The sequence below is a fragment of the Calonectris borealis genome, chromosome 2 (genome assembly GCF_964195595.1).
Source record: "Calonectris borealis chromosome 2, bCalBor7.hap1.2, whole genome shotgun sequence".
NCBI lineage: Eukaryota > Metazoa > Chordata > Aves > Procellariiformes > Procellariidae > Calonectris > Calonectris borealis.
In genome coordinates this window covers 93,516,741-93,531,014 of record NC_134313.1, presented here as the reverse complement: position 1 = coordinate 93,531,014, position 14,274 = coordinate 93,516,741, and the positions used below count along the sequence as shown (strand labels likewise).

General features: G+C 40.4%; 1 protein-coding gene across 1 annotated transcript; it reads right to left on the bottom strand.

Annotated features, from left to right (window-relative positions):
* Positions 1 to 599: 599 nt before the first annotated feature.
* Positions 600 to 6,469, bottom strand: LOC142079053 (ovalbumin). The gene is made up of 7 exons (XM_075142562.1): positions 6,302 to 6,469; positions 5,629 to 5,679; positions 4,914 to 5,042; positions 4,112 to 4,229; positions 2,755 to 2,897; positions 2,428 to 2,583; positions 600 to 1,378 (listed from the first exon to the last, which is right to left on the bottom strand). The coding sequence occupies exons 1-7, from the start codon at positions 6,467 to 6,469 to the stop codon at positions 983 to 985; spliced, it is 1,161 nt and encodes a 386-aa protein (XP_074998663.1). The 3' UTR covers positions 600 to 982.
* Positions 6,470 to 14,274: the final 7,805 nt, after the last annotated feature.

Here is a 14,274-nt window from a genome sequence, read left to right as displayed (position 1 = left end):
GTCCGATCCGAACTTCCCCTAATGCAGCTTCATTCCATTTCCTTGTGTCCTGTCACTGGTCACCAGAGAGAAGAGATCAGCACCCCAGGACACGGTTGGCCCTTTTGGCTGCCAGGGCATGCTGTTGATTCATATTCAACTTGCCATCAACCAGACCCCCAGATCTCTTTCTGCAGGGCTGCACTCCCGCTTCTCATCCTCCAATTTGTATGTATAACCAGTATTATCCTGTCCCAGGTGCACTTGAAATACTCCAAATGAAATGCATCTGCTTAAACATGTTTTTATTATGATTAAAGGAGCAAAAGAGTACATCTGCAAGACCCCTTACATATGGATACATGGAAAACAATTTGAATAGTAACATGCCATGTTTGGTCATGATGATTGAGCCAAAAAGGCTTAAGGAGAAATATGAATTATAAGATTTCTATAATGCATCTTTAGAAAGTGAGGAAGAGCCTCGCAGTATCAGGGGCACAAAGAAAAAGCAATTGCCTTGTCAGAGTAGGAATGGTTGGTTACAGTTTGGAGTTTAATCTGGGAGCTTTCAAGTGACTAATTCCAGAGGAGTCACCACGAAGGTTGGCCTTGGAGAAACCTGGCTTAATTAGAAGGCTGCATTTTTTTCCATAAAACTTCTGCTGATAAATGGGGTGTGTTTTTTCAGTGTGATGATTTGGAACTATTATTGTTAACTTGCACCAGGAACATCTCTGTTCATGCTCATGCTTTCTTTGGGTCCTATTTTCATGCCCTTAACTCTTCATCCATCAGTAAATAACATTACACTGCAGAAAGGAAAGGCAAAGGGCCTCTGTTTTCATGGCATAATTTCTCTGACTTTTTTTTTTTTTAAATAAAGCCTTCCGGTTTTAGAAAATATGGACGAAAGAGAGAGTATGCATTTCTTTTTACCCTTGATACTGCAGTGCTTTGGGTCTTGCTGTGAGGGACAGAAATTCCTTCAGCTTTCTTCTCTTTAAGGGGAAAAGCATCTGCCAAAGAAGAGGATGCTGTTGGTTGGGTTGTGCTTGATCAAGAAGAGGAAAGGGTGGTCAGCCCTAAACTCCTCAGAGACACCTGTAACCTCCATCCCAGCTCCTGTTGAGCCTACCACCTCACTGCCTGCTTCATAAATTTCCACAAATGCTTCATGGACGGCTTCAGACATCTTCAGGCTCTCTACTGAAGAGATGCCAGAGAGATTGGCTGATGAGCTGAACAGGTCAGTCATACCCAAGGCCATTAAGACAGATGTGAGATTATATTTTTCCTCCATCTTCATGCGGGGGAGATACACTTTCATTTTCCTCTCTTCCATCATATTAGAGCTGGTCCACTCCATGAGTTTTTCAAAGGTGATTGCAGTCTCAAGCTGCAAGGAGACAAGCAAATGAGATCTCTGGGATGAGAGCACAACTTCCTTTGTGGTAATGCAGTACCAGTGGTGGGTTTTTTCTCTTTTGAACCGACTCCCTTTGGCTTGGCGTTTTTTCTAGGTATATACAGATTAATGTATCTAGGAGAGGAAAGCAAACTCTCTGCTCTGTCCTGCTTTCTATTTCTTTAATAGGCTCACTACCAATTAATTTTCTTAATGAGATGGCTACTTATCAAATTTCACCTAAAGCTCTTCCCTATTTATCTTCTTTGCTTGGGAAATATACTCCAAAAATCATTCTGTGCTTTTGAATTGTAAGCTCTATCTACATTTAAGACCTCCAAGTAACCAGGTGCTAATGGTAACCAATTACTAATACCTGAACTATCAGTTATTACTGAGGAAATTTAGCTGTGTTCAAACGCCTCTTCATTTTTATAATGTAGATTCTTTGAGTTAGTGTATAAACATTTCAATGAACTCTCATTTATTACATAACTTTTCCTATTCAGACTAACTACAGTCCTGCTAATGACAATATCCCATGCCTGTATTCTGTTCATATCAACAATAGTATGTCATGTACATTTTATTTTTTGAAATTGCTTTAACCATTCCAAGTTTTAGATAGTTTAATTTTTGAAGGTATGAAGGAAGCATGTTGAGTGCTGCCAAACCAATCAATAATTACAACTAATAAAAGTAACATGAACTTCCTGGGAAGCTCCTCAGTGTGCAGGAATGGAGATATAAAACCTTTGGAGTTCAAGCTGCTGGAGTAACAGCTGCTTAGCTGAGAAGAATCTGTTTTGCAGTGACCAATATTTAACCCACTAAAGCAGTTCCTTAACCAATCCATGCTCAGCACAAACTATTGCAGGACCACTGAGACAGCTGCATGCTTCTACGCAACAATCCCATGTTGCCAGTGTTCAAATCTGTGCTGGTGAAGTGTTTTAGGATAACTTTATTGTGAAGGGCTTTGCAGCACCTAAATTTCATTGTGTTTATGGTTTTCTGAAACCCAGCTGCCAGGGCCATACCTGCTCCAGGCCAGAGACATCATCAGGCAACAGCACCAACATGCTCAGCTCCCCGCTGGCGTACGGAAGCTCCAGGATCTTCATTTTCTCAGAAGCCATCACTGCCACTTTAAATGAACCAATCTGATACATCATCTGCACAGGTTTGCTTTCTTGCTGCAAAACCAGATAAGATAATATAGTTTTCACAAAGATTATTCTTAGAGTGTAGAAATGTCTACTTATGGTTAAAACTACTGATTGCTCTTGTTCAGGAAGGTTGTATAACAAATGTCTACTCTTCATAAATTCTAGAAGACACCTTTAAGGTGATGTATGTCCATGTACCTCAGTCATTCTGAAAGGCACTGCCTGGGTGTCTTCATCCTTAAAAGCTTTCTCCCACATTCCTTTGAAGTAAATGGCATTAACAAGGACCATTTCAGTCTGGGGATCCACAGAGCCCGGTTGAAGGATATTTTTGATCATTCCTTTAAAAATGCATAGGAACAGAGAACACACGTATATAACACATCTGTGTATAACACATCTTACTTGGCAATCACAGTGTTAAATGAAGGGTATAGAATTTGTGGGGAGGAGGGTGTAGGGCAGGGACATTGTTTTGGTTTTGCAGCTGTAATCTTGTACTTCCAAGGTTGATTTGCTCACTGCTGTTGGCAATAGCTATTGTTTCCCTCTCTGTAAAGAATTATGAGAGTTATAAGACCCAGACATCTACTTGTTACAAAAATGAGTAAACCTGTATATTTTGCTACAATGGGAAGAACCATTGGAACATTTTTTCCCAGGATGGTCTCCAACCCAAACAGTAAACATAAATACTTCTTGCTTCAAACCAAAGTTGAAAGGAGATGTCTATATAAAGAAGGTAGCAGGAAAGGAAACCAGAATTTTACTCTGCTTTCTTTTTATACTTTGTTCTTGTTTACTCTGCAGTCCTCATGCACATAGCAGCTCCTCCTTTAGTCCTTTCCCACCAATAGCTTAATCATGGCCTGGTTTTCTCCTTCAAAGTATGACACCACACCAGATGTTGTGTGATTGTGAACATTTTCATTTCAGTTAAAATTCAGCATCTTTTATCAGGCCATATGTTTCAAGCATGAGGAAAAGGAATGTTTTGAGGGGACCAGGAAAAGACTGGAAGAATGGAGGAACCACATGGAGATGCAGAGGGTAAAAATCCCAATTGTGGTATACCTCTTTCTATGCATTTCATACACCTCCCTACCATTCCTTAACTCTGTGGTTTTCCATTGCCCTTTACCTGTTAAGATTTCTCAAGTACCTTATGACTGCATACCTTACTCAACAGACACACAACAACTCTGGGAAACTTGGGAGCAAAGCGCACTGATCAAAGCATATCCAGATTCTCAACATTAGTGTCAAACCACTTGTCAAGGTGTACAAAGCATAGTCTAGTGCTGTCACTTTCATCAGGACTGAAAGTATTACATACCCGCAAAGCCCCCACAGATATAGAGAGTCCTCTAAAAGGGATGTGTCTGAGGAAAAAAAAATTGTTAAATGATAGTTCCATATCTGATCTATTATCCAGGAGAAGGAACAGAGGGAGAGGTTTTGGTTTTTTTGTCTCCTGACTTAAGTGTTCTCATATGCTGTTCAAACATGGTGGCAGAAGGGAAAATACCTATGCTGATATTTGGCTTGCTCTTACCATTTGTCTGACTTTCAACCCAGGAATTGATGAGCTCTCTGGCTTGATCTGCTGCTGTTTGAAAGCTGATACTTTCCAAGCCTCCTTTATACAGTTCCTTCACACATTGTAAGTATTCCTGCAAAGGAAGAGTATGCACTTTTCAGATAAGAATGTCAAAGCATTTTGCAAATGTGAAATGCAAGACTGAAATTGACAGATATGAAAAATCTGCTTATTAAGGCTAATCAGTAAGCCATGATTCTAGTTCATAAGCATCTTAAGATTCGACGTTCATTGCTTCAAGCAAGAGTATATGCTCACATTTTTAAAAATATTTTCCAGAACTGAGTTTGATCCAAAAATGGCATTCATTTCAGTTGAAGTATGGTTTTTTTTCATTTTGCCCACCTTTTAACTTTTTATTTTGCAATGGTATTTTCCTTTAATTTCAAATTAAATATTCCTTTCAATGGGAAAACTTGGAATATTTTTGAGAACCTGAAGTTATTTTTCAGGTTTGTTTTACAAGTTGAGAAAACAGTTGGAGTTAACTCTTTCCAACAAAAGTTACCTTCATTAATTATATCTTGACATGATTGGATCATGATTGTACTTTGCACAAACATCTTTTTGTCTAGGCACATTTTTTCTCAAGACTGTAGAGGGTTAGGGCTGTGACGGAGAGAAGTTGTGAATCCTGTCTTCCATATGAAAGAAAATTTCTTTAGCAGAACCTAGACTTCTGACAGTGCTTTTGCATTACAGAACAGTACAGCTTTGACATGGAAATACACTCAGATCAGATCTTAGAGCAACTTACCGGTAGGATTGGGTATGTCTCTTCAGCATAAAGTCTACTGGCAAAGCTGAGTGAATAATTGTCACTTGGTTTGGTGATTTGGGTGAACATGTCTTTAAGTGAAGTGTGGACGCTTACAGATGTGCCGCACTGAATCGTTGGCGTGAATACAAATAAAAAGATAGATGATGTTATTCTAGTTTTAGTACTTAGTAGGTTTTTCATACCATATGAGAAGAGTAGAGTAGTTCAGACACTTCTGCTTACAAAACTATTGTTCATCCTGTATGTCTTGTCGCTATAACTACACTGATGTAGTAATTTTTTAATATATACAATTCTGTGCTGTTTTTCTACTGTAATTTCTTCATCCCTCTCTCAGGGGGACTCTTAATTACCCGCTGCAGTAATCTAGCTCCAGCAGATCGGGTAGGCTTTCCTCCATTCCCAACCAGTCCCATTTAACAAGTAACATCCAGTTACTTTGCCTAAGCATACAAATATCTAGAGTTTTCCCTATTTGCCCAATATTATGGTGCTGGGTTTCATCTTATGCTTGATCTGAATCCTCTGTTACCTCCCTTCTTTCTCTATTCTTATGAACGAAGCACTCCCCCAACTGCTGGATGCAGAGCACTAGCTGCTCATCGGAGAGGGGTTGGAGCTGCTAAGAGACTGCTAGATTTTGCTCCCAGGAGAAAGCGACATAGAGAAGGAGATGAAATTATTTCTGTACCTGAGATTCAATAGTCTCTCCAAATCCTGTAATTTTATCAAAGTGAACAACCTGTAATTGAAAATAACAGTAGTTGAAATAACAGGTATGACAAAAAAGATTATGCAATTGAGATTAACACATGATGCTTGAAGTAAACCTATTGGCTAACTGAGAACCTGGATGACTCAAAAGGTGCGATCCATCTGTACCATCTGTGAATAGTTGTGCCTACTGTTGCCTGCTTAGATGATCTGTTTTTCTATTGAACATCTAGAAGTCAGCTCCCGTGTGTGCTGTTAATAATACTAACTTTCTTCTAGGTAGCAAGCCAGCCACTCTCTATAAAGGACGTGAGAACTGTAGGGAAATCATGTGAAACATTTTGTGGTCTGGAGATATGTTTTGGCTCTTTCCCTGGAGATTTTATCTACTTTTCTTACTCTAAACAAAGGACCACTGGAATGTGTTGTTCTCTTTGAGAATTCTACTGCTAACAATGATAAAATTAAAATTTAAATCCAGTTGTCTGATGCATTTGTTTAACACTAGGAGTTTGAGGTGGCCGCAGCTTTTGGTAACTCTGGATCCAGATTTTTTAGCTTCTGAGCTATGCAAGGGACATTATCATATAATTAAGTGCTATGGCCCTATTGAGCAGCAGGAGGGTTTAAATCCTTAACTGTAGCCTCACCTTATCTATCTGAGCCCTGGTGTTTTCTCTTGCACCTAGGTAGACCATGGACAGAGCTGAAATGATGCTCAGGGGGGAGTAGAAGATGTTCTCGTTGACATGCTGGACTTTCAGCTCCTTGAATACATCAAAACAAAATTCCGTGCTTGCTGCACCGATGGAGCCCATTGTGAAACCGGTATTGTCTAGAGCAAACAGCAAAAGTACAATGACAATGTAATGATGGAATACCGTACAAACACAGCGCAATGCAGTTTAATAGTCGTTTTTAGGCAATGAAATATAAACAAGTAGTTTTGAAGTCATTCTGTGGTAACATGCCTATTGCTATGCTTACCTCTCATGCATGTTAGAAACTGTATTCATAAATCTATTTCTTTCTGCATTTGTATTCAGTTACCTTTTTGGCAGTGAAGTTTCTCAGAGGTCTTAAATCTGTATGTGGTTTCTGTTTACCTTTTCAAAGCAGTCAAACAACAATTACGTGTACTTATTTTCATTCAGTGAAGAATGAATTTTCATTCAGCTAGAATTCCTTGGTACTTTGTAGTACCTTTGATGAAAACAAGAAAATACGATCCGTCTTTGATATACTTGCAAAGCTGGAAATTTAAAGTGCAAATTTTAGTAGACTTGCTCTAGATTTGGACAGATATGAGTAAAAGCAGATGCTGGCTGACTCTTTTTATTTTCTAAAAATACATAAGTGCAGTAAAATATCTATTTGTTGCACAGTACTTACTGTCAGTAGATCTTCAAAGGCTTGTATCTTTACCCTTGTTTTAGTAATGGAAGCATGGATAGGCAATAAAATTTGTTTAAGATCACATAATTAGGAGAGAGACTGATGCACAAAATTCATATTCCACCCTATTGTGCTTTCAGATATAGCTTGCTTTGCTTAAATATATGTATACGACACTATAAACTTTCTGAGAAATTAAATTTTGTTAGTGACATTCAGATAGAATAGAAATGCAGACATGATAAAATAGCAACATCTATCATAATACAGCACTGTTAAATGAATATTTGTTTGTGGCATAGACCAGTAAAAGCTTTATATTTTTTTCTGTCTGAGGCTGCTATAAAGTGCTGGACAGTGTAAGTCCTGTGTAGCCAATGTGCTTGTATAAAGCACAACTTCTGAGGTCAGCATGAATCTAGTTTCCTTCCTGTGATTTACAGAAATCCAGCCCCTTATGTAGGTGCTTAATGCTGGGATCTCAAGTTTGTCTTTGGAGTATTAAACCCCACCAAAGTTTTTAGTGACCATGCTCATGAGTATACACACACACTCGCACACACATTTCTCTCACTTTCCTTTCTGTATACAAGTTCACATTTACAGATTATTGTAAAAATATAGGTCTGTACACCCACACATGTTTTTATCTTGTGTATTATACCAGCTGTATTTTCCAGGGATGCAACTGTTAGAGAAATTTCACACTAAAATAAACCTAGCAAATTCACTGAATGCCACAGTTTTGCTCTAATTGCACTCTGTTGTTCTGGAGGTCAATCAAGCAAACTTATTCTTTGGCTGCCAAAATCAAACTTAAAAGATACTGAACAAGAGGATAAGCCGCTCTGAAATAAAATCATATTTAAGCACAAAATAATATTTTAAGCACAAAGAATAAACTTTTTAAAAGTCTCTTGAAAACAAATACTCAGGTTTTACACATAATAAAATAGTGTAGAATGCATACACACAGGTGAGAAGCTTTGTAGAGAATATAATGTAAATATTCTGTCCTTAAAGATACCAAACACAACACAATAATTGCTCTCTTTTTAAGTTTAGGCATAAGCGAGAAATAATATAGTGAGAAGGTAAATTTTCCTAGAGAAAATCTTACCTTTCGAGCTTCAGCACCAAAGGCAATACAGCTTTCCAGCTGTATGTAGACAGACTGGCTGAGCCCTTGGGAATTTATACAGTCTGAATTGTGACCCACCCGCTGCTGTCCTTCAGAAGTTTGACCTTTGACACCATAAAAATAATTTAATGGGAGTAGGTCAGATTTTAGTTTCAATGGGTCCATTTTTGATTGAAGGGAGAGCAAATATTAGGTTTTTATTCTGTATAACAAAGTGTTTTTCACCAGTACATCAGGACTGTTGGATTGGAGAAAAGACTGGGAAATAATGCTCATGTTCCTTTAAGCCTCATTTGCAACTAGATACTGAGATGTTAATAAAAACAAAAAATGTGAAAACCTTAGTGATGGAAAACTTAACTAGCAGTTATTAGTCAATCTGTCAATTATTAGTCAATTTGTTATTATGGTTGCAGTAACAGACCAGAACTCTCTTTCAATTGATCCTTTTTGAATGTACAAAATGCAGCTGAGCCATGCTGGACAGAAGGTAAGTGACAACAGGACTTGGCCTATTATTCTACTAACAAAACTGGGGAAATAAAGAAGGGTGCATGTGAGAAAACCAATTGAGATGAAAGTTAAAAGCCGGCACATTTTCTTTGGGATATTTAAAGAAGATCTTTTGATGAATTTTACAGCAAACTATTTTATTCGCAGGGAGTAATAGCGAAACATAACCCCAGACAAAGTAAAAAGTAGTCAATTCCAAATGTGTTTGTGGTATGCACTTGCAATGTATCTCTCAGATCTTCCATGGGTAACTTAATGGCCTGGCAGATGACAGAGGAACTGTGAAATCTGGCTAAAGGAGTGTTCATGGTCTGTGGGACAATCATAATATACAATAGCAAATATATTTCAGTTATAAAAGCATTTCAGTTATAAAAGCTATTGTTCTGTGTTGAAATAATAGAATGGACAAACAAGTAAAGAAACCATTCTGACCTCTGTAAAGCACTATGTGATTTTTAAAAAGGAGGGGGGTAGAGGGGGAATCCCAAAGTCAGTATGACATAATTCTTTAGAACATATATGGAGATGACTGTGATCTCTGTTAAGGAGAACAGGTAGGCTCCTGTACTGCTGTCAAAAGTTTAGACAGTGCAGTTTTCTTTGCCTCAGTCTGCTTCCTTTTGTGAAAATAAACATGCCATGAAAATTACATTCTCCTTGCCGAGTTGTCACCAAGGCAGTCTGAGGACTTAAGCAAGACAAGATTGTAGTGGAAGTTATTTTTTGCTAGATCTCTACTCCACAAGTATCAGCCGAGTGTTTTGGTTTGGTTTGGGTTGGGTTTTTTGTTTTCCCACAGATAGTCTGACAGAGACGTATCTATACTTAAGGACGAATAATTCTTCTCACTTTTTTTTAAGTCAGGCCTACTGCTTCTGTTTCAGCCTTTAAGAAAGCCTAAAAAGTTTGTCTGCTTTTTCTGATGATAGAGGTGCTTCTCAGAAAACATTATCCCTACCTGTAAAATACATATTAGTATGTTGATGGAGAAAGGGAATGGGGAGTGAGTCTCCCAGGTGCATTATTAATGAAAAATCTCCACCGTCTGGTCAATCAAACACCAGTAATGAATTGTGTATATGTATTCTTCTTAGCTCTTCGTTATCTGTTAATATACAGATCAATGTAGACCAGGTGGTCCTGCCACACTGAAACATCCTGGTGAAATAACAAGGAAAAGAAGGACAGTTTTGCCTCTCACTGAGGCAAGGAACTGTTTACCAGCCAGCCAGGTGCTGGAGAAGACATCCAGCTTCCAGATCTGGAAGGGATGCTTCCAGATACTTTAAAGCATTAAGACAGTACTACCACAGCTAGGAAGAATAGTTGAAGATCTCCTTGAGAGGGAGAGAGTAAGGAGGCAGTTTTAGTAGGAAAATTTCAATTGTTCTAGAGGCCTGGTCTGAGAGCATGTCACATGGATACAGCCAGGGGACTGGGCAGCTCAGCTAGTACCTCAACTCCTAGCTCACTCTCCCCTGCGTTCAAAGGGAGAGCAGCTGTAAGGGTGAGTAAGGCTTGTGAAACTAGGAGAGTATGGTGCTTTTTTAATGGAAACTCTCTGGGAGAAGCTCTACCCTTGGCTGAGTTGTCAGATGGAGGATCCTGAATAATTTCTGGTTTATGAGAGTCTCTGCTGCAGAAGAGGGGTGAGTTATCCACTACGGCCAAATTTGTCAGCCATTTTGTCTGAGCAGACACCAGGTTGGGTCAGTAAGGGCAAGGTGTTTCCAAAGTAACCCTGTCATATATAATTAAGCTTTTCTTTTTCTTTTTTTTTTTTAATTACTTACATTGTTATGAACATTGTTCTTTGTGTTGCCTCCTTTGAATGTTATGAATAAATGCTTTTATTAACACTTCACCATAACCTGTCTTAAGAGTGGTGGATAACAACAGGGTGTTTCTCACCCAATAGTTTGGTGTACCAGTGAGCCAAGGCACTGAACACTTAAACAAGTACCCACATTCCCTCTTTTGTATGCACTGGCAGAGTGGATCCCCATTTCATTTGTGTAGCTCGGGAGGTGAAGTGGTACCACAGGTATCAGGAGAGGCAGAAGTGCTTTCTAGTGGCCAGAAGAATATCTGGTATATAATGAAATACTGGGAGGTGTGCTTGGACCCTGAGACTCACAGGGAGTGTATCACACCTTGCTTTGCTTTTAAGCTTCATGTCCACAAAATAATGGTTATCAGGAGTCCTTCAAAGCTGAAGACGAAAAGGCTGAAGAGAACATGCCAAAGTGAGCATATGCCAATGATACTAAACTAGGAGGAGCTGTGGACTCCCTTAAGGGTAGAGAGGCCTTGCAGAGAGATCTGCATGGACTAGAGAGCTGGGCAATCACCAACTGTATGAAATTTAACAAGAGCAAGTGCTGGATTCTCCACCCGGGATGGGGTAATCCTGGTTATATGTACAAACTGGGGGACGAGAGGCTGGAGAGCAGCCCCATGGAAAGAGATCTGGGGGTCTGGGTTGATGGCAAGTTGAATATGAGTCAACAGTGTGCCCTGGCAGCCAAAAGGGCCAACCATGTCCTGGGGTGCATCAAGCACAGCAGAGCTAGCCAGTCAAGGGAGGTGATTGTCCCACTCTACACTGCACTGGTGCAGCCCCACCTCGAGTACTGTGTGCAGTTTTGGGCGCCTCAATATAAGAAGGACATCAAACTATGAGAGTGTGTCCAGAGGAGGGCCACCAAGATGGTGAAAGGCCTCAAGGGCAAGACTTATAAGGAGCGGCTGAGGTCACTTGGCTTGTTCAGCTTGGAGAAAAGAAGACTGAGGGGTGACCTCATCACAGTCTACAACCTCCTCAAGGGGGGCAGCAGAGGGGGAGGTGCTGATCTCCTCTCTCTGGTGACCAGTGACAGGACACGAGGAAATGGAATGAAGCTGCATCAGGAGAAGTTCGGATTGGACATTAGGAAAAGGTTCTTCACTGAGAGGGTGGTCGGTCACTGGAACAGGCTCCCCAGGGAAGTGGTCACGGCACCAAGCCTGTCAGAGTTCAAGGAGCATCTGGACGATGCTCTTAGTCACATGGTTTAGTTTTAGGTAGTCCTGCAAGGAGCAGGGAATTGGACTCGATGATCCTTATGGGTCCCTTCCAACTTGAGATATTCTATGATTCTATGAATCTATGTGTCTACACCTAATAAGCTGTTTTCTCACACTGTTTATAGTGAACCTCAGATCTGTGCCACTATTTTCACTCTTTATCCCTTTCTTGTTCAGGGCCACTTTGTGTTCACAGGGGTTTATTTCTATTTCTACCATACTGGTCTTCCATTGCTGCAAATAAGACGTGGCCATTACATTTAACTCAGTCAAATTTGCCTTCCAAGTCTCCCTCAAGCCTCCCTCCTAAACAACCATGATTCCCCTTCCCTTAATCTGGTTTATTGTACATGAATTACTTAAGTGTCCAGACCTGTCACAGGCCCAGCTCATCACAAACGGCCTGTATTTTAGGACCTACAAACATATCCAGGAAGCAGCTGCAGTTTTGTCAGTGATCATTTTTTCACACCATCATACTGCAAGTGTAGAATAAAAATTATTCCAGAGGTGTTTTTTATACCTGGTGAATTTAACTTCTGTGTAGTGTCCTGGTTCCAGACCCGCACAACAGTTTTGTATGTGTTTGATGCAAAGCTTTGTTTCATAAGTTATACAAAAGCCATGTTTTTTCTCCAAGAATTGCAGTTTCAGGTTCAGAACACACCCACAATAAGCAAAGACACGGAGGATAAGCAGCTCTGCTTCGATAGTGTATGAGAAAGACATGCTGCACTCTTTCCTAGAGGCTTGTTGGTTTTCTGTGCTCAAACTGGTAGTTAATGCAAGGCCGGTTGAAAGCAACAGAATCTACCCATGAGCCAATGAAGATCTGGATGAGAACAGGCTGTCAGGATAGCATCAACACACAAAAGGTTGTGCATAGTCTGCTTGACATGGGTCTAGAGAGAGTAAGAAAACCTTCCTGCAGTTGGAATGCTACCTGGGACAACTGGCAATGGATTGCCCTGTCCTGCACAGCTGTGCAAAGCAGTACAAACAGTTCTGTCACACATCCTTGTTTGACAATGCTTGTCCCAAGAAAGAGGTCAGCTAAGGCTCTGCTGCCCTTTCCTCTGCCAGGCATTTCATTGTGGAGCTGTCCCTAAACCAACAGACTCTTGAGTACCTGAGCCTTGGACACTTGAGAGCATAAAAGGCATTTTTTATCCAAAAGGATATGAAGTCCAGGTCAACTCACAGACCAAAGCCTCTCATCCAATCACAAAAACCTACGCGGAAGTAGAGATTTTGTTCTCCTCCTTGTCCCTACTCTTTTGGCAGTAGAAAGGAGCATGTTAATTGTTTTGTGTTTGTCTTCATTCCACATTGTGAAACTGGAAGCTGCCTTTCCATGAGGGACAGAAGCAACCATTCACAGAGAGAGAAATCATTTTACCCAGAGTGACTGTCTAACTGGTTGTCATTGCAGACCTTGGTGCTGTAGCTATCAATGATGGTTTCTCTGTCAGTTGTTCTGTGGGACTGTGTTTTTTCCCCAGGCCAAAGAAAATGAGGTGTCTGGTCAAGCTCCTTCAGACAGGAGATCGTAGCCCACCTGGCATCTTTCTGCAGCAGCACTGTACCATTCTGAAGAAATGGACATTGTTGCCTGCAGTGCTGCCTTAATCTCTCGCAGATTGTGACAGGGGCATTTGTCATTGCTCTTGATTGTCATTGGGATATCCCGTATCAGGTCTTACCTTCATTTTAACCTGACATGGGTTCAGCCTTCATTGTACAGCTGATGATTTCTTAATGCTCCCCCATGAATATTTGATCTGACATAGATTGATGTGGCCTTCATGGTGTAACTTTCAATGATCACATCCCACAGGCCAGCAACAGGTTGGATGGGAGTATCTGACCCAGCACCTGAAGGTCTTTCTCACTATGACTGGATGAGTTTTAGCCTCACCTACGTGCAAAGCCTTTCACTTGCTCCCATACATTGCGCATGTATTGCTGCTGAAGCAATATACAGGCTGTCTCTGATGATGAAGGTGCCTTCATTCTGACTGAGCTCAAACACAAAAAGAAAGTGCACAAGAGATGGAAGCAAGGACAATCCACCTGGCAGGAGTACAGAAGCTTTTCCCATGCGTGCAGCGATGGAATTTGAAAAGCGAAAATTCTGCTGGAAGGAAAACTGACAAGGGATGTGAAGGACGGTAAGAAAAGCTTCTTTAGGTAGAACAGCAAAAAGAAGACTAAGGAAAAGATTGGGGAAGGTTCCTGATGATTTGAAAAAGTGGCTAATTTTCAGAAAGGGAAAGAAGGAGAATTCAGGAGATTACAGGTCTCTGCAGTCACTGAAAAGGTGTAGTGCACTGCTGCACTAGGGCCAGTGTTGTTTATGATCTGTGTTAAGAAAGGCACTCAGACTCTGTAAGGTATTTCTTAAAATAACATTTATTGCAGCGAACATTAAAAGGAAAAAGAGGATAGTATAGATAATCTTACATCCCCTCAGATGCAGGGAACCCCAAGCTGTGCAGCAGTGGA

Excerpts from the sequence above, each read along its gene's own strand:
- LOC142079053 (XM_075142562.1), bottom strand. The coding sequence starts at position 6,469 with ATGGGCTCCATCGGTGCAGCAAGCACGGAATTTTGTTTTGATGTATTC. Across the intron at positions 5,680-6,301 it reads CCAGGGCTCAGATAGATAAG|GTTGTTCACTTTGATAAAAT; the intron begins GTGAGGCTACAG and ends TTTCAATTACAG. Across the intron at positions 4,230-4,913 it reads AGACATACCCAATCCTACCG|GAATACTTACAATGTGTGAA; the intron begins GTAAGTTGCTCT and ends CTTCCTTTGCAG.